At 52.5% G+C, this 16,158-nt stretch overlaps 7 protein-coding genes across 7 annotated transcripts; 3 read left to right on the forward strand and 4 right to left on the reverse strand.

The window, feature by feature from the left end:
- Positions 1–315: 315 nt before the first annotated feature.
- Positions 316–955, reverse strand: BGZ61DRAFT_528013 (uncharacterized protein; the record flags this gene model as incomplete). The annotated part of the gene is made up of 2 exons (XM_046253192.1): positions 316–688; positions 747–955. The coding sequence occupies 2 exons, from the start codon at positions 953–955 to the stop codon at positions 316–318; spliced, it is 582 nt and encodes a 193-aa protein (XP_046109500.1).
- A 1,608-nt stretch (positions 956–2,563) lies between these two features.
- BGZ61DRAFT_473412 (uncharacterized protein) lies at positions 2,564–4,060 on the forward strand (the record flags this gene model as incomplete). The annotated part of the gene is made up of 1 exon (XM_046248450.1): positions 2,564–4,060. One exon carries the CDS (start codon positions 2,564–2,566, stop codon positions 4,058–4,060), a length of 1,497 nt encoding a protein of 498 aa, XP_046109501.1.
- An 885-nt stretch (positions 4,061–4,945) lies between these two features.
- Positions 4,946–6,741, forward strand: BGZ61DRAFT_490596 (cytochrome P450; the record flags this gene model as incomplete). The annotated part of the gene is made up of 6 exons (XM_046250347.1): positions 4,946–5,171; positions 5,228–5,424; positions 5,482–5,846; positions 5,905–6,030; positions 6,085–6,571; positions 6,625–6,741. 6 exons carry the CDS (start codon positions 4,946–4,948, stop codon positions 6,739–6,741), a joined length of 1,518 nt encoding a protein of 505 aa, XP_046109502.1.
- Positions 6,742–6,865: 124 nt separating this feature from the next.
- On the reverse strand, positions 6,866–8,708 carry BGZ61DRAFT_442990 (nineteen complex-related protein 2-domain-containing protein). Its single transcript, XM_046244814.1, has 2 exons — positions 8,556–8,708; positions 6,866–8,486 (listed from the first exon to the last, which is right to left on the reverse strand). The coding sequence occupies exons 1-2, from the start codon at positions 8,662–8,664 to the stop codon at positions 7,198–7,200; spliced, it is 1,398 nt and encodes a 465-aa protein (XP_046109503.1). The 5' UTR covers positions 8,665–8,708; the 3' UTR covers positions 6,866–7,197.
- A 117-nt stretch (positions 8,709–8,825) lies between these two features.
- BGZ61DRAFT_442992 (LSM domain-containing protein) lies at positions 8,826–9,574 on the forward strand. Its single transcript, XM_046244815.1, has 4 exons — positions 8,826–8,899; positions 9,026–9,097; positions 9,154–9,228; positions 9,295–9,574. Exons 1-4 carry the CDS (start codon positions 8,870–8,872, stop codon positions 9,370–9,372), a joined length of 255 nt encoding a protein of 84 aa, XP_046109504.1. The 5' UTR covers positions 8,826–8,869; the 3' UTR covers positions 9,373–9,574.
- On the reverse strand, positions 9,534–10,219 carry BGZ61DRAFT_584642 (Rhodanese-like domain-containing protein; the record flags this gene model as incomplete). The annotated part of the gene is made up of 2 exons (XM_046256372.1): positions 9,783–10,219; positions 9,534–9,715 (listed from the first exon to the last, which is right to left on the reverse strand). The coding sequence occupies exons 1-2, from the start codon at positions 10,075–10,077 to the stop codon at positions 9,534–9,536; spliced, it is 477 nt and encodes a 158-aa protein (XP_046109505.1). The 5' UTR covers positions 10,078–10,219.
- Positions 10,220–11,127: 908 nt separating this feature from the next.
- BGZ61DRAFT_528019 (uncharacterized protein) lies at positions 11,128–15,939 on the reverse strand (the record flags this gene model as incomplete). Its single annotated transcript, XM_046253193.1, has 9 exons — positions 11,128–12,741; positions 12,805–13,151; positions 13,884–14,019; positions 14,082–14,165; positions 14,240–14,557; positions 14,676–15,164; positions 15,230–15,351; positions 15,426–15,469; positions 15,572–15,939. 9 exons carry the CDS (start codon positions 15,937–15,939, stop codon positions 11,128–11,130), a joined length of 3,522 nt encoding a protein of 1,173 aa, XP_046109506.1.
- Between the last annotated feature and the right edge of the window lie 219 nt (positions 15,940–16,158).

Here is a 16,158-nt window from a genome sequence, read left to right on the forward strand (position 1 = left end):
AAATAGTCACGTAGTGATTGTAATAGCACGGATATCAAGTCACAGGCCTGGTGCTGATGGGTGTAATGGGCGGGTTTTAGGTTCCAGGCGCCAGAATAAGGATTTATAAGTTTAGCTGAGGGTGTCTCAGGTTATTATGCAAGCCTAAAAGCTCGGCTAAGCCTAGCTGGATATTAAGGACAGCCCTCGCTGCGATTTCTCTTCGTAAAAAAAAAAAAAGGCGAGCTTAATGTGTTTACCCAAATCACACTGTAGCCGTGACGTGGCAGTCTCATAATATTCAGTATAAATTGAGCGAGTCTCTAATTCATACAACTAGTATATCCTAATTCCAGGCATAATGTTACGGTCCCAACCATCCTCAAACTCGTAGCCCAGGGCCTCGCCTGATCTCTTCACCATACGTCTCATAGGGCAGTCATCGCTGGTTGTTGTCACAGTCGACGTCGGCGTCTCCAGAGTCGTCGTAACTGCAGTGATACCGGCGCGCGAACAGGCGCTGAAGTATGCAGCTGCCGACGCGCAATACGTGGCGTACGACGGGACCATGGTCGGGGTGATAGTGGTAGCAGTGGCACCGGGTGTGAGCTCAGCGCGGCCAACGACATTGGCATTGGGCGGCTCTCTCTTCACGGGTAGACCCGTGGGAATTCGAACGGCGATGAAGCCAGTACCCACAGTTGTAGTCCTAGAAATGCGTTAGAGAATCCTCGCTTGCCCAATGCCTGTTGAAATATGCCACTCACACTGTGTAAGGACTGACGGTGATGGTGTTGAAGGCCTTGCAGTCGGCTAGGCGACTGCTTAACGGAGGATCGACGTCGACGCTGTTGCCGACACCGTTCTGGCAAATGTCATTTGGTTGACACCGACCGGCGCGTCTGTCGAGAAAGCCCTCTCCCGCAACGGCGGAGATGCAGACAGCCGGCAGTAAGAAGAGAGCGGATAGCTTCATGTTGGGAATTGGCTTGCAACGGAAGCGTGGCGCATGATCACGAATAGATGAACAACGCCGGTGGCGGAACTCATCCTCTTTGTATCATCTCCTTTTCATTAAATTTCGATCGTCTATCTTAGTCGGGTGTATTGTTAGCAGGCTCAAATGAGTTAGGATGCCACACTGTTGGTGGAAAGAAGGCAATAGTGCACACGCTAGAATCATCGTCTTCCAAATCCAGCTGGCGTTCCTGCCCCAGCGTAAGCGCTCCGGAAAAGACGCTCCGCCCTTGGTGGGATTGGTACAGTCTTGATCGAGGCGCTGAGAGATCGGGGGCGCTATTGATTCGGACCTTGGTAAGCCGTTCGTGGCGTTTGTAGGGCTGTGTTGGTCCTCCACTCAGGCCTTGATTCAATACCAGCGATTGACAACCTGGTGCAGTACTCTATTAGCTGTGGCACAACACACCGTGCCGAAGAGATGATTCGGTCTGAATGGTGCATTCCCGTAGCATGGAATACAAGGCTAGAAGTCAATTTCGAATTCTCTGCTAAATCCTCTGGGTAGTATGCGCGAGCGTGGTTCCAACCGTTGTCAGAATCCCTTCTCTCAAGCGATGCCTAGCGAACCGCGAAGTATCCTTCTTGCTGTCGCATGCTGGCTTTAGTCTAATGGAAGCCTTTGTCCACGAGACGAATTGGGTTCCTAACTCCAATTTATCTGATATTTAACATCCCTGGATCAACAATTTTTTTCGAATGTTTTGTTTTATCTTCGGATCTCCAGTTTGTGTTCATTTCCAAAAATAGAAACTGGCAGGTTCGCTTCGAACTCAGTTAGTACGGCGCTGTTAGGAGTCTGTACCCAACGCACACAATGTCAATTACTTTTGTCGGGCTGAAATATTCATTTAATCCCCAAAAGTGGAAGACTTTAACGCATGACCGTATTAATTTAATAGAGACCGCTCATAAGTAAATACCCCATCTTCTGCAGAGGAACAGTACACGTGGTTATACTTGGAGGACGTCAGATTCATTGGAGATTGTGGACATGGGGAACCACTTTATAAGGTCAGGAGCGTTAGCCGAATAGGACTCATCGGAGTGGAGGTGCCCTCATCTGCACCAGTTTGGGGCATAATCGCCGAGGATGAAGTCCCGAGTGTAAGACGATCAATGATATTATTTGCCGGAAGCTCGTAGGGGCGAGGCAAATCCTACCTAAGCTTTATCGCCAGGGGTACCACCGAACCTAGGTACCCACTAACCCGATCACTCGGCACTTGGAACCCTAGGCTCCACAGGGGCTCAATCCGAATTTGACATTGCCTGGGAATACAACTGTCCGTATAACACAACTTTTTTGTCCTACAACGAGTAGATCCACGCCCATCAAAACTGAGGATGCTTTCAAAACGACCCCCCAGAGTCTTACTTGCACATGGGATTGCTCTCGTTGAGGGAAACATGGGCCAAATATGGTGGGGTTGGCCTGTTGGGAAGATTTGTGGGACCGATCAAGGGGTCCTGGCTGGAGACATCGTACGAAAATGTAGTTGATAGCTGTGCTCTTGAGCTTTTCACCTCCAATTGTCCCTTCAATCCGACCACTCGCTTGCCAACCATGTCCCCAAGCGCCATTGATACGAGCGAACCCGCCGAGCACCACGACATTCTTGTCCTGGGAGCAGGCATCTCGGGCATCAACGCGGCGCACGTCCTCCGCGAGTCCCTCCCCCACCGCCAATTTGCCGTCCTCGAAGCTCGACCCATTCTCGGTGGAACATGGAGCTTCTTCCGATACCCGGGCTTCCGATCCGACTCGTTCATGACCTCGTTCGGCTTCAAATGGCACGTCTGGAAGCACAGGCACAAGATGGCCTCGGCCACCGAGATCGTCGAGTACCTGGAGGAGGCAGTCGATGCGGCGGGGCTGAGAAGCACGATTCGATTCAACCACAAGATGGTCGGGTGCGAGTGGCGGACGGATGAGCAACAATGGCGACTGGACGTGGAAGCCGATGGCGAGCGCAAGCTTATCACTGCAAACTTCGTCATTAATTGCTTGGGGTACTACTCTTACGACAAGGCATTCCCCACCGTCATTCCCGGACTGGACAGCTTCCAGGGCGAGATTATCCACCCCCAATGGTGGCCTGAGAATCTCGATTACACCAACAAACGAATGATCATCGTCGGCTCCGGCGCCACGGCCGTCACCATAGTGCCATCGCTGGCTGAGAAGGCGGGCATGGTGACGATGCTCCAGCGCAGCCCGTCGTTTGTCGTGTCGCGAGTTACCTCGTCGGGAATTGACGACTTCTTACGCATGTTCCTCCCGCTGGCTTGGGTCCATTGGTTCGCCTGGTGGAAGGATACGATATACGAGGTGTTCATGACGCAGTTCCTGCTCGCATTCCCAGACGTGGGGAGATACTTCATCACCAAGATGACCAAGGAAGCCGTCCCCAAGGACTTGGATGTCGACGTTCACTTCAACCCAAAGTACAATCCCTTTCAGCAGCGCCTATGCATGTGCCCCAATGGAGATTTTTTCAAGGCGTTGCATCAAGACAACGTTGAGATTGTGACGGATGTGATTGACACGGTGACCAAGGATGGGGTCCAGCTCAAATCTGGGCGCGAGCTCACCGCCGACATCATCGTCACTGCTACCGGCCTCTACTTCCAGCTCTTCGGCGGAGTCACGCCCCTGGTCGACGGTCAACCCATCGACGCGGGCTCGCACTACACCTGGCGCGGATGCATGATCGAGTCCCTGCCTAACATGGCCTTTGTCATGGGCTACGTAACGCAGTCGTGGACTCCCGGCGCAGATATCATGACCAAGACGGTGGTGCGGGTTATGAAGCACATGGAGAGCACGGGCTCGACGAGCGTAATGCCGGTGATGGAGAACAAGGAGGGCAAGCCGAAGCGGTTGGCCGTCGACGCAACCAGCAATTACTTTGTCAAGGCTGCCGACAGGATACCCAAGGTGACGGGCAAGGGCGTTTGGTACGGTCGTACCAACCTGGTGATCGACATGTGGGCATGGATGTTTGGAAGCATCACGGATGGTTTGCTGTACAGCCAGGCGCAGAGCAAGAAGGACATGTGAATGACAAAATACCTGTACATAGCTGTGATATTGCGCAGATAAGGGACCGTGGGGTACAAGATGGATTACGATTCGTCTCGGCCGCCGTTGGAGGTTGGAGACGTGGAATCAGGCATTATTGATGAGGGGTCGATCTCTGCTCCTCCCGAACGCCACCAACAAATTAATTCAATTCAGCGGCCACGCCTAGAACCCCGGGATTGATGGCCTTCCCACACTCGGATGTACACGCTACTTTTGTACGAGACCGACGACACCTGCGAGCAACATCCCACGCCGTGCAGATGGCTCTGTTAGCACCGGAACGACCCTTGCCCGCTCAGAGCCTACATATGCGAGCCACGCTCCTCGACCAACCCGCGCCGAGATATTGGGGAGCTGCATTTGCGGAAACTTGGTGCTAAAGACGTGCGAACATGTCGCCCACGCGCTGCGCTAGGGCCCGTTCCGAGATCAATCCATCCGTCCATCGATCCATCCCGTTGGAGAATCCAGACTCTCCAAGGTGGTGAGCATGCCTTCTAGGCCTTCATCCTGATGCATGTTGGTCGCCGGGTGACCCCCAGCACATCGTCGGGATGAGATACGCTAGCCTCTAATGAGCCCGTTTGTTGGTTCCAGGCTCTTTGTCCTTGGGCAGTCTGCGCTTTAATCATGGGGCTTTGGCGTCAAGCCATGCCGCTGCGCGTCGATCCTAGTAGCTCGACCTGGAAGTCTGGGTTTCTGCGACTCACTGTGGAGGACTAATAAGGAAGGCCACTTAATGTCGTTTCCCCCACATGGCTGGGAGCATGTTTTTGGGGCGCTGTTCCCTTTCCTTCTTGTGAATATCTCTCCCAGCCTTATTTAGGTCTATTCGTTGCCTCTTCGACTGGACCGTTCACCATGGGCCTGTTGGTGCATCTCGGCTCCGCGTCCTCGTCGTCCAGTCTCGTAGTCGGCGCAGTTCTCGGCCTCATCGCCGCCGTCCTCACGCGCAGAGTGCGCCGTTGGTCGAGACTGCGACACATCCCCGGCCCCAGAATCGCCGGATGGTCGACTTGGTGGCAGCTCAGATCCGCCCTCAGCGGTCGTTATCATGAGCGTCTGAAGGAACAAGCCGATTTACACGGTAAGACACCCCGTAGGCCCTACTTGACGCCATTGTGCGATACTAACACGGCTTAGGCCCGCTGATACGTATTGGACCCAACGAGTTGCTCTCCACTGACCCAGTCGTCCTGCGAAACATGTCTGCGGTCCGCAGCAGGTATACTAAGGGCGATTTCTACTCCAGCGGCAGGATCGTGCCCGGTGTTGACAATGTGGTCTCAATGAGAGACGAAGCCAAGCACAAGGTCATGAGGGCCAAGATGGCTCCCGTGGTAAGTCATTGAGCGCCAATCCTCGTCCACATGGTCATACAACTAACACATCCATAGTACTCGGGCAAGGAAAATGAAGGATTCGGATTCGAGGCCGGCATGGACCGTCAGCTTCTCAACTTCATGGCTCTTCTTGATCGCAAGTACATCTCCACCGACACCACCACGCGTCCAGTAGATCTGGCCGAGAAGACACAGTTCTTTGCCCTCGACGCCATTGGCGATGTTTCTCTTGGCGAGCCCTTCGGCTACCTCGCGCGTGACGAGGACCTTTACAACTACAACGAGATCAACGCCAGCTCGCTCCCCGTCATGAACGTCGTCTCCGTCCTGCCCTGGCTGACACATATTGTCCACCAGTGGCCGCTTTGTTTACTGTTGCCGCGAGAGGGGGACCAGGTCGGCTTCGGGCGGCTCATGGGGTGAGTCAAGCATTGCATTGGAATGCTCTTGTACAGGCCGCTGACATATTGTGTTTAGATTCGCGAGGGATTTTGTCGAGAGGCGACTGGCTACAACTACTCCGCCCGTCAAAGACATGATGCAGGCGCACATTAATAACGGCATGACCAAAGAAGAGCTCATTCAGCAAGTTTTCATTTCCATGTAAGTCACGGGTACTATACTATGGCGGCTTCACATAGTTCTGACAACCCGTAGCATCGCCGGCTCCAACTCTTCCGCCCACGTCCTCCGCATGATCATCCTGTCCCTAATTACCAACCCCACGGCCTACACCTGCCTGGTTGCCGAGATCCGCAGTGTCGCCGCCTCTCTCAGCACCCCGATTTCCTGGAACGAGACTCAGACCCTGCCGTACCTCCAAGCCGTCGTCCGTGAGGGTCTGCGCATGTGGCCGCCAGTCGGCGGTCTGGGCTTCAAGCAAGTGCCCCCTGAGGGCGACACCATCAACGGCTACTTCGTGCCGGGCGGCACGCAGATTGGGCAGGGTTTTTACGCGGTTGGACGCTCAAGGCTCGTCTGGGGCGAGGATGCTGACGTGTTCCGGCCAGAGAGGTGGCTGGTTGCCAAAGGAGACGAGCTGAAGCGTATGGTCGACGCGCTAGACACGCATTTCGGCCATGGAAAATGCTCGTGCCTCGGAAAGCCAATCGCTCTAATGGAGATTCACAAAGCAGTTTATGAGGTAAAGAAAGTCCCCAAGAGTTGATGACAAGGACCCAAACTAATTCGAGGCAGTTGATGAAACGATATGACTTTGCAGTTCTAAATGCCGAGCAGCCCATCAAGACACAGACTTCTGTCTTCTTGTTTGCCTCGGACTTTTGGGTGAAGATCACGAAACGCACGTTATGAAACTGCTCACGCATAATCTTTAAATTGCCATTATGATTGTACAAATAGACACACATATAGCGAGTGGTATATACTTCTTAGCTCGAGCTTGCCCGTAGGCAGGAGACAACTAATGTTTTCACATATCCTCGGATCAGTCTGCCTTTGGCCTACCTGGGTCCAACCATCGCAGGAGTACCTCACTATCCATCTCGCTGTCTAAGTATGTAACGGACCATCGCACAAACCCTTGTAACTCTTTGCTCTCCGCATTCTCAATTATCCAATCTCTAGGTCCCCAAGTGCGCCAATAGTCACGCCCTGTGAAGGGCTATCGGGAAATGGAGCTGTAGTATTACATGGGAGGAGCGGTGCAGCACATGTGATGGGATGTTTCGTGGCGGGACCCATCGCTGATACAGCGATGCATAATTTGTGATATTGATGACTTGTCCGGTCAAGCCATTTCCCACGAGGCTATGATACTTCATCATCGTCCTCTGGTTTCCTTGACGGAGTCCCGAGACTTTCTAACCCTCTTGCTCCAGCCAACTCAGCTGGTGCGGTGTTCGGCACAGCCGAGTCCCCAATTTTGGTAGACTCCATTGCTTCTTTGTATTTCCGACCCGTTTCGTCAAGCAAAGCCTGAACTTCCTCTTCCCTCTTCACGATCTCCTCCCGCTCTTTCTTTAGTTTCTCGACTCGGGCCTGTTTTCCCGTCATGTCCGCTTCCATTCCTTTGAGAGTGGTTTGTAGTCGGGAAAGGCATTCCGTTAAGCTAGGTAGAGGTGAGATCTTTGGTGGCACCTGCAGTAAATCCTGACCCGGATCCTTTCGAGGCTTCTTCAAGCCATCCATGCCCGCACGGGTCTGTGCAGCTTCGTACGCGATTCGCCGCTCAGCATCACTGTCAGAGGACGAGTCGGATGTGTGCCCCTCGGCTGCCGTGATGAGCTCGGCCATTTGTCGTCGGTCCTGTTTGCGCCGTTCTTTTTCAGCCCGCTTGCCAAGAGACAATCCGCCATCCTCGACATAAGTATCAAAGCCTTCTCCTAGTTCCTCATCCTCCGCAATCAACCGGGTATCATCCTTCTTCTTGCGACCGAAACTGTCTTCATCGTCGTCGAGGGATAGGAAGTCCTGTTCCTTTGCTAACCGGGCTCGGCGCTCCTTTTTCTCGCGGATCTCGGCGTCGGTGAGAATTGTGGTGCTAAACTTCGAGGTGCCTAGATCGGCAGAATCGACGACAAGGGCACCGTCGAGTTCGGAAATATCGAGATCCATCGCGTCGACTTCGTCAGGAGATATCGTGGAGACTTTCTGCGGGGTATTGGGCGTTGAAGACTGAAGTTCGTCGAGGTACTCCTTGCTGTATTTAGGCCGGTCTTCATCGTCGCCCAGCGATCGCATCGGAAGCCCCCTTGACGATATCCCCCTCTTGATGGCGCTATTCTCCAGAGCTCGCTGACCCAGTGGTACCTTCTTCGGCGTAAACACTTCGGTATTCTCCTCCTCGCCCGCGGTCGCATCGTCTCCACCAAACGAGAGGCGCGAAGACTTATTAGGGCGCTTCTTGTTTTTCAGGGAACTGGACCGGCTGATCGCTGGTCGAACCACGACGGGGCCGTCATCGTCATCGTCGCCATTGTCGACTGGTATCGCCTCTCCAAGGCTGCCGCTATCGGCTGGGTTGAAACTCTTCCGTAGGCCTGATTGTCGGAAAGGTTTTCGTCCGGATTTAGATTCGAAAACTGGCTTCGGAGATTCTATCATTCGTAAAGTCAGCCTTGATCTGCATCAGCAATAATCACGAAGAGGAATCAAGGAATGCTCACCAGCTTTCGTCGCGTCGCCGATGCTGGCGGTAGCTGGTTCTGCGCCAGGCTCATCGTCATCCACCACCTTGATGACCTTTGCTTTGCGCTTCGCCCCAAAAGAGCTCATTTCGAAAGAATTATCAAGTCGGCGCGCTCGAGGTTGAATCTTGCGAGTCTTGAAAGTTGCGCCAGGCGCTGTTGACCAGCAGTATTGTTATCTTATCACCACGTGACCAAAGTTTTCTGACGGGGATGCGAAGCAGAAGCTCAAGCTCCGCCATCGCGTCGCAACAGACAGCGCCCAAGATATTCATATTGACTACCTACTCAAGATGGCGCCCGCCCAACCTGAGTTAAAGAAGGTATTGATAACCTCCATGTTCAGATCCTAACTTGTTCCTCCGCTGCCTCTGCGGCAGGGGAGTCCCCCGCCACAACCAATCTTGCGACCCGACGACCAAAACCAACATGCTAACTTTTCTACCTAGTACCTCGACAAGCGACTGTTTGTCCAACTGAACGGCAGTCGCAAGGTTATTGGCGTCCTCCGTGGCTACGATGTAAGCGATGGAATTATTGCGCCCTGTTTTCTACTGGGCTAGGCTGACTGAACCAGGTGTTCTTGAACCTCGTGCTGGACGAAGCGGTGGAGGAGAAGGAGGGCGGCGAGAAAGTCCGAATCGGCATGGCCGTGCGTCTCCCTTGATCGCCTATTTCCCTATGTGATGTACCGTACTGATACTGATGTTGGCGATAGGTAATCCGTGGCAACTCCGTGGTCATGCTTGAGGCGCTGGAACGAATCGGCGGCGACGACCGATCGCACCACCGATAAACGACGACGATGGGACGGACGAGAGGAGGATGGAAGTTTAAGATGCTTGCTTGGCGTTTGTGGTCGGAAATGAGACATGTCCATGAGACTATTCATTCAGGTCTATCTTGCTAGATACTACCTAGGAAAGGGAATACCCTCAGACCGGTCCCGACCAAATCCTATTTGCCCTGTTCTGCCCAGGTTTTCTCGTCGTATGAGTCCATCAATCTTCCCCCGTACGCCTTCTGCCACCCCTTGATGCCCCCAGCAAGGATTTCGGCTTTGATGCCGGTCTCCCCCACCTCGTTGAGGTAGTCTTGCATCCACCCGGCACAGCGTGGGCCTCTGCTTCCACAGCTTCCTGTTTGCAACGGGGATTGTCAGCAGCAGTCTCTCACCAAGTTTGCGAATGCCAAACAACCACTCACCGCAGTAGAAAATGATTCTTCGAATGCCTGCCTGCTTGCAAAGCTGGTAGATCACGGCTCGAGTCTGGTAGAAGGTATGAGCGGGGAGGTTGATGGAGGTGGCGACAGTGCCGCCCTCCCAGTCCGTCCGGCGGACGTCCACCAGCAAGAAATCTCTCGTTGTACCTGAGCCTGCCGCCGAATTGGCCTCGAGGAGAGTCGCAACCTCGGAAACTTCCACTCGGGGGCATGTTGCCTGTGCCTCGGGGAACGCTGTCCACCATGGCGGGGTATCCTGCGGGGCAGCTGAAGCCATCTCGTCTGATTCCTGACTGTTTCTAGCAGGACACAATGTGTAGGTCTGTATTTATTACCTAGCAGTGCTGGATTTGCAATAAGAGGGAGAAAGGTAAGTGGTTAATGCCAGAGAAGACTCGGTTCGGCACGGTTCGTGCATCATAGCGAATGCTTCCTAAATACCCATTGATCCGATTCCGTCAGCACCTCTCTAAACCGTCACTGCCCGCCCTGCGTCTATTCTAACTGCAACATTAATATGCATGACACCTGTCAATACTGTGCACATAATTTTCGGAGAAGCCTCAAGATTTCTTAATCTAGTTTTTTGTTGGAACCTTTCTACTTTTCTAGCTACTCATACCATCCATGATCATCCTTTTAAACATCTGTTCTACCATCTCCTGGCTATTTGAAGTGCCGACTTGCCCCACAGCACCGACGTTTATACCAACTTAAGTACCTAAGACAGGTTTATGAATACTTCTCCCTAGATTACGGATATCTTCAGCGTTCGAATTATACGTCAATGTATTGTTTGCTTATCCCTCTCTGGTAGCATGACGTTTCTACACGACCTTCCGAGCACCGCTGCAGCAGACAAAGTCTAACCCCCAGACAGAAGACCTGTTCAGTATCACTTATGTTTCCATGCATGCAAAGTACGACTAGTGAATTTATGGGATATCTCATTCAGTCTCCGATTCATATCTCATTGCCAAAGTAAGGATGATCTTTGTTCCTCCGTATTCCTCACTTTGTGTCTGCAGCTAGAATTTGCCAGGGTTTTAGGCTCGTTGGCCATCTGTCGTTCTTCCAGAATACTTAATTCTCTTCCTTTCCAACGCTATTCTGGGTAGCTTCAATAAACCATCGTCATCCCTCCTCCACCCCAAAAGGTCAAAACGCCCCCAGCCGTTAATTTCAATTCTTGCCCTCCGCCGTGAAGAATCGCAGGCCAGTACCGGGAGACAATCTTAGATCAAACCAAGATTAAGAAATAAAGCATCATCGCTGCGTGTTCGTAAAATTGTATCGATATCAGTGTGAAAACGCTTGATTTGTGCGTTTACGCACTCCAGGGAGAGAGACCCAGCATTCTTAGCCCATTCTCCAGGACCTGCCTAGCATTCTCATACAAGGCCATCCTTGCTTTGGTCGCCTCCTCTCGATCAGTCCAGTCCTGCTCGTCATCGTCATCGAGAGTGATCATGATTTGATCAACCAGTCGCCCCAGGTAAATGATAACCGTGGTCGGCTCCAGCGTCTTGAACGATGCATAGGTTGTGTCCGGAAACTGCGTCATGATGCGGAGAACCTCGGAGTAGTCCTCCGTCTCCAGTTGAGAGTAGTCCAAAGTGTCATAGTCAATTCCATCGGTCTTTCCTTCAAGAGTGGTGACGAGTCGTGCATAGCAGTTTTGGATGGCTGCGCCAGTCTCGCCTTCGAAGGCAGTCATGCGCTTGGCGTCGCACGCATAACCCGTCGTTCTCTTGTGGTTCAGGTCCTGGATGAAGAGGCCAGAAAGCCCGACGGACTCGAGTGATTTGTCGGTCTTGGTCACAAAGATTCCATCTTCCGTTTCCTCTGCCATCTCAGCCTGCATGACGGATCGACAGCCATCAATGTAGTCGCTCAGCAACTGGGCATCCTTGAACTCGTCTAGGAGACCGGTGATCTTGGCAAAGGCGACATGCTGGATCTTTTCTGCCACATCATTCCGGCCGATCAGTTCGAGGGTTTTGGTGAGTCGATGGAAGTGCATTTCCTGTTCCATCGCCACGACGTAAATCATCTTGTCGAATGAGTGCTTCTTGTACCTGTCCAAGACAGCGGCGAGGTCTCGCAGAAGATAGGAAGTCGTTCCGTTCCGGTATCGCACTATGGCGGTGGAAAGGCCTTTGGCGTCATGCTTTGAAAAGTCGATAGTCCATGCGCCTTCGTGCTCCTCGTAGACACCCTTTTCTTTCAGTGCCGTTTCAACTTCTTCGACGGACTCGGGGCTGGCCTGCGACTCCCCGGAGTACTCATCGAACTGAATACCAAGCCGCCCATATGACGCTTTGTAATCCTCCACTGTCGCATCGCGGAAGCGCTGCCAAAGGGCAATGGCCTCGGGCTCCTTGTCCTCCATCTTCTTGAAAAACTCATCTCTCTCGGCGTACAAGCCACGCGACTCGATTTCGGTAACATCCTTTCCTTCGCCCTTGGCTACCTTGCATTCCTCCTGTTCCGGCTTGAACAGTTCCTCGATCTTGTGATTCACCTGAAGAAGATGCTGCAGCGGGGCTTTCTGAAACTCTTCCTCGGATCCAAACCTCTGCCAGCCGGCCGCGAGAAGGCCGATCTGCTTTCCCCAATCACCAAGGTAGTTCATCTTGATGACATCCCACCCCATACCGGCATGGATATTAGCAACATACGAGCCAATGAGGGTGCTGCGCAGGTGTGAAACTTGGAATTCGCTGGCCATGTTGGGCGACGAGAATTCCACAATCACCTTCTTCTTGGGACCTCCCGGGGCATTCCCGTCGACCAAGCCAACAGAGTCATCGTACCCGTATGACGTATTTCGGTCATGGACGTACGGCAGCAGAAGCCGCGACAGCGTGTTAGGCGACGACAAGACACGCAAATGGATTCCGTCTGGAATGGGGCATGCAAAGGGCGGCGATCGAGGCAGCTAATGGCAAACGACACGTGTTAGTGCTGACGATACCTTCCTGTGCGAGTTCGGCGAGCGTACTCTGTGAGCGAGATCCGAGACTAGATCCTTCGGCTTGACATCCTTGAGCCTCAGTCTCGGCGAGACAATCACAAGGTCCCCCATTCCGGTCATGTTGGAGGGCTGGATGGCATCGTAGGCGACCACCCTGTCGACCTCGACCAGTTTCTGCAGTGTATCGGCCAGATAGGCTCGGAATATGTCCTGGGGATTATGCACAATGTCTCCGCCGGGGAACTCCGGTACGGGAGTGTCCAGCCCTACTTTCCCAAGCAAATCCTGGAGGCCGTTGACGGTGCACGTCGCCATAGCCACGATGAGGATGGATGATAGATGATAGGTGGTTGTCGATAAACAAACAAACTTAACTAGGACAAGATTCAGTTGCCTCGTGATGGCGTCGATGTGAGTCTCGAGGGCGGCCACTCAATATGAGTAGAAGGGAAGCGGAGATGACGAGGCGGTTGGAGTCGGGCAGCAAGAGGATATCGGCGATGCATTATCGATGCGTCACAGAGCCCAGAGCCTGATAATCTCGCCGCATGGCTTTGATTTGCGGGAGCGAGTGACCATGCGATATCGAGCGTTGCCCGAGCTGCGGGATGCGCTGGCAGATGTTGTCATTGGCCGTGTCAGGCTGCCATGGTAGGGCGGCCGTGGGCGATTGGCTGGTGATGTTCCTATCACAAGGCGAAGCCCAAGCACGCCGGATTCTCTCGACCGATAGTCAGGCAGTCGCACTATCGATATGCAATGTGCAATGTTCAATGTGCAATGTGTGTTGCCATGATTCCATCCCGTTCCCGTGTTCCCGTGTTCCCGCTCCATGTTGCATGTTGCATCTCCCATGCACATCCCCCATCCAATTCTCACGTAGGGCGGATGTTGTTGCATGAGTCAAGTCGAGTTGCATGCGTAGCGCTCTTCGCTGGCACGCGGTTGCCTCGTCATGCAGAGGGTCACACGCCGTCATCCTCTCGTGACCACCCTCGGTGAAACTTTTCGCCAGTTGGGTGTCAATGTCGCCTTGGCCTTGAAGCTATCCCGCCATTGGGCTTAGACTCATCCCGATTTCCCCCGCCACGCCGGCTTCCGAAAACTCGGGAGCCCCCATCCGTTGAACACGGCCGCCATGAGAGCAACGCCAAAACACGCTCCAGAGAGGATCATGCCTAGAATAATGGTTTTGCCCGTGTTGCTATAGAGCTGGGCTACCACGCCGAGGATAGTGACGAACTTGGATACGTTAGCATATTAGCATATCTGTGCCACCAAGCTAGAACGAAACCTGAGCTTACAAGCGCTACAAGCGACCCGATAATCGAGACCCGTGTCATGGTTCCAAATTTCTCCCCAAGCTCATTTTCGGTTTCATACTGCAGCTGAATACAGGTGTTAGTGAATGTCTTGATCGGTTTCTGTGTGTCACAGCCCGGAACATTAGCTCATCTCTTACCTGGTCTCTCAATTCCTCAAAATCCTTCCTGTAGCCCTGCATCGTAACTTCAACAGCCTGCAGTTCGGGTGGCAAACTATGCAGACTCTTTAAAGTAATGATTGCCAGTCTGTCTTTCTTCAACGATGCGAACATCGGGCCCTTGGGGATTCTGTTTGTTCCGAACTGAACTTCTTCTTCGAGAAATCTTTCCAATTCCCTTCTCAGTTGGGAAATAGCATCAAGGACTGTTCTCAGGACCTCAAGGGAGATTTTTATCCATTCTTTTGCTTCCTCTGGGGAAAGATGATAGGGTGAGTCTTTCTCACGATTTGGGGACTAGAAACCGATTAGCGGGCAAGTCAAGCGTGTGATCCCCACCCGAGGAAAAGTATTCATACAAGGTCCAAGTGCTTTCTCTCTCAGTGGATAGGGAATAGAAGATGGGACAACTTACATGGCGGGCTAGACTAGCACTGATCCAACATTCAATCACTTGCTGATGGCCCACGATGCTGGTAACTATTTTTGTCAAAAATACGAGGAAGTATGTTCTTGGCGAGGGAGTTGTTTGCATTAATGGCTCGAGAATCAGCGGGTCGAATTCGTCTCCCAGTAGCCCATCGATATCCAGGCCCTCCTCAAACTCCAACCTGGGAGTGTCTTCAAAAAGGTCCTCATTGAGACAAGCCGCCGTCCAATATGAATCGCTCGTTCCAGTTGACATGAACGAACAGGCAGCTTCATAGAGGAATGCTTGGCCTAGAAAGTTTGGCTCTTCGTCGCACTCTTCTTTTGTTAAATTCCGAGGGTTTAAGAAGGAAAGATCGACACGGCGGCGAAGTCGTCGCGTGCCCCCAATAGTTCGAGCATCCTTAATGTCTTTTTGGCTGACAGCGAAGTACCGGAGATTAGCAAGAAGGATAAAACATCCACGCCACCAGTTCTTTGCGGAGTATAAAATGTCAGTCACAATTCAGTTCAGGAACCTAATAATACATCGTCACTTACAGATTCCCGGAGAGTGATACGCGTTCTAGGCGTCGGAGTTATGTAGTTGGCGAACAGTTCCCGATAGCCCTGAGCTTGTGATAAAGAGGCTGTCTTAATCAAGGCCAGGATGGAAGGTCCGTCTGCATAATTAATATATCTCAAGATTCTAGGTCAGTTTCAGTTCAAATCGTAGACATCGAATCAGGATACGTACATTCGCCTTGGAGGAATGACCACAGGACGATCCTCAGGTAGTCGCTTCAACACGAATCTTAGGTCAACGATAGGTCCCGGTTGATAGCAACAAACTCGTCTTGGGGAGGGGCTATTTCACGTACTTTGTTCCTTAGCACTTCATACAACCTGGTAGTGGAAAGCACTTGTTCGTAGTCACGCGGAGTGTTCAGCTCTTGAGGATTCCAGTTTCGGTCCGATACCCATGCAATTGTTTGGGGCACAATTTCCGTCTGGAGTTCTTGAGGAGTCACAGCCACGAAGTCGTGGAGAAACGCATCCGCTCCCTGGCAGAATTCTCTTAGTCTCGGCACGAGATGTTTACCAAAGTGCGTATGGTAAACATCTGACGACATGAAGAGCTGTATCTCGTCTACCTTCAAGTCATACACTTCGTTGAATCTGATAAACGGTTGGTTCTCATCCACGGCTATGATATCGATGTCGGCCGAATATTGAAGCCGCCAAGCATCGGACTGAGACCGCCGAGCCATTGGGAAAAGGCAGCCACCCAGCCTTGCAGGGGAGGGGAGGATTCGTACTTGAACTGCCCCGGCTTGTCGATCATCCTGGGGCCCTGGGGCGTCTGCAGTAGGGCGTGGGGGATATATGGAGGAGCGCGGCTATATCTATATAGCAAGTCTAGTCAGTGCAAGACCATACTAAAAATGACATACCGCATCACCGGGCATGGCCCCAACCACAACCTTCAC

This window comes from Ilyonectria robusta (genome assembly GCF_021365365.1).
Source record: "Ilyonectria robusta strain PMI_751 chromosome Unknown BGZ61scaffold_3, whole genome shotgun sequence".
Classification (NCBI taxonomy): Eukaryota; Fungi; Ascomycota; class Sordariomycetes; order Hypocreales; family Nectriaceae; genus Ilyonectria; species Ilyonectria robusta.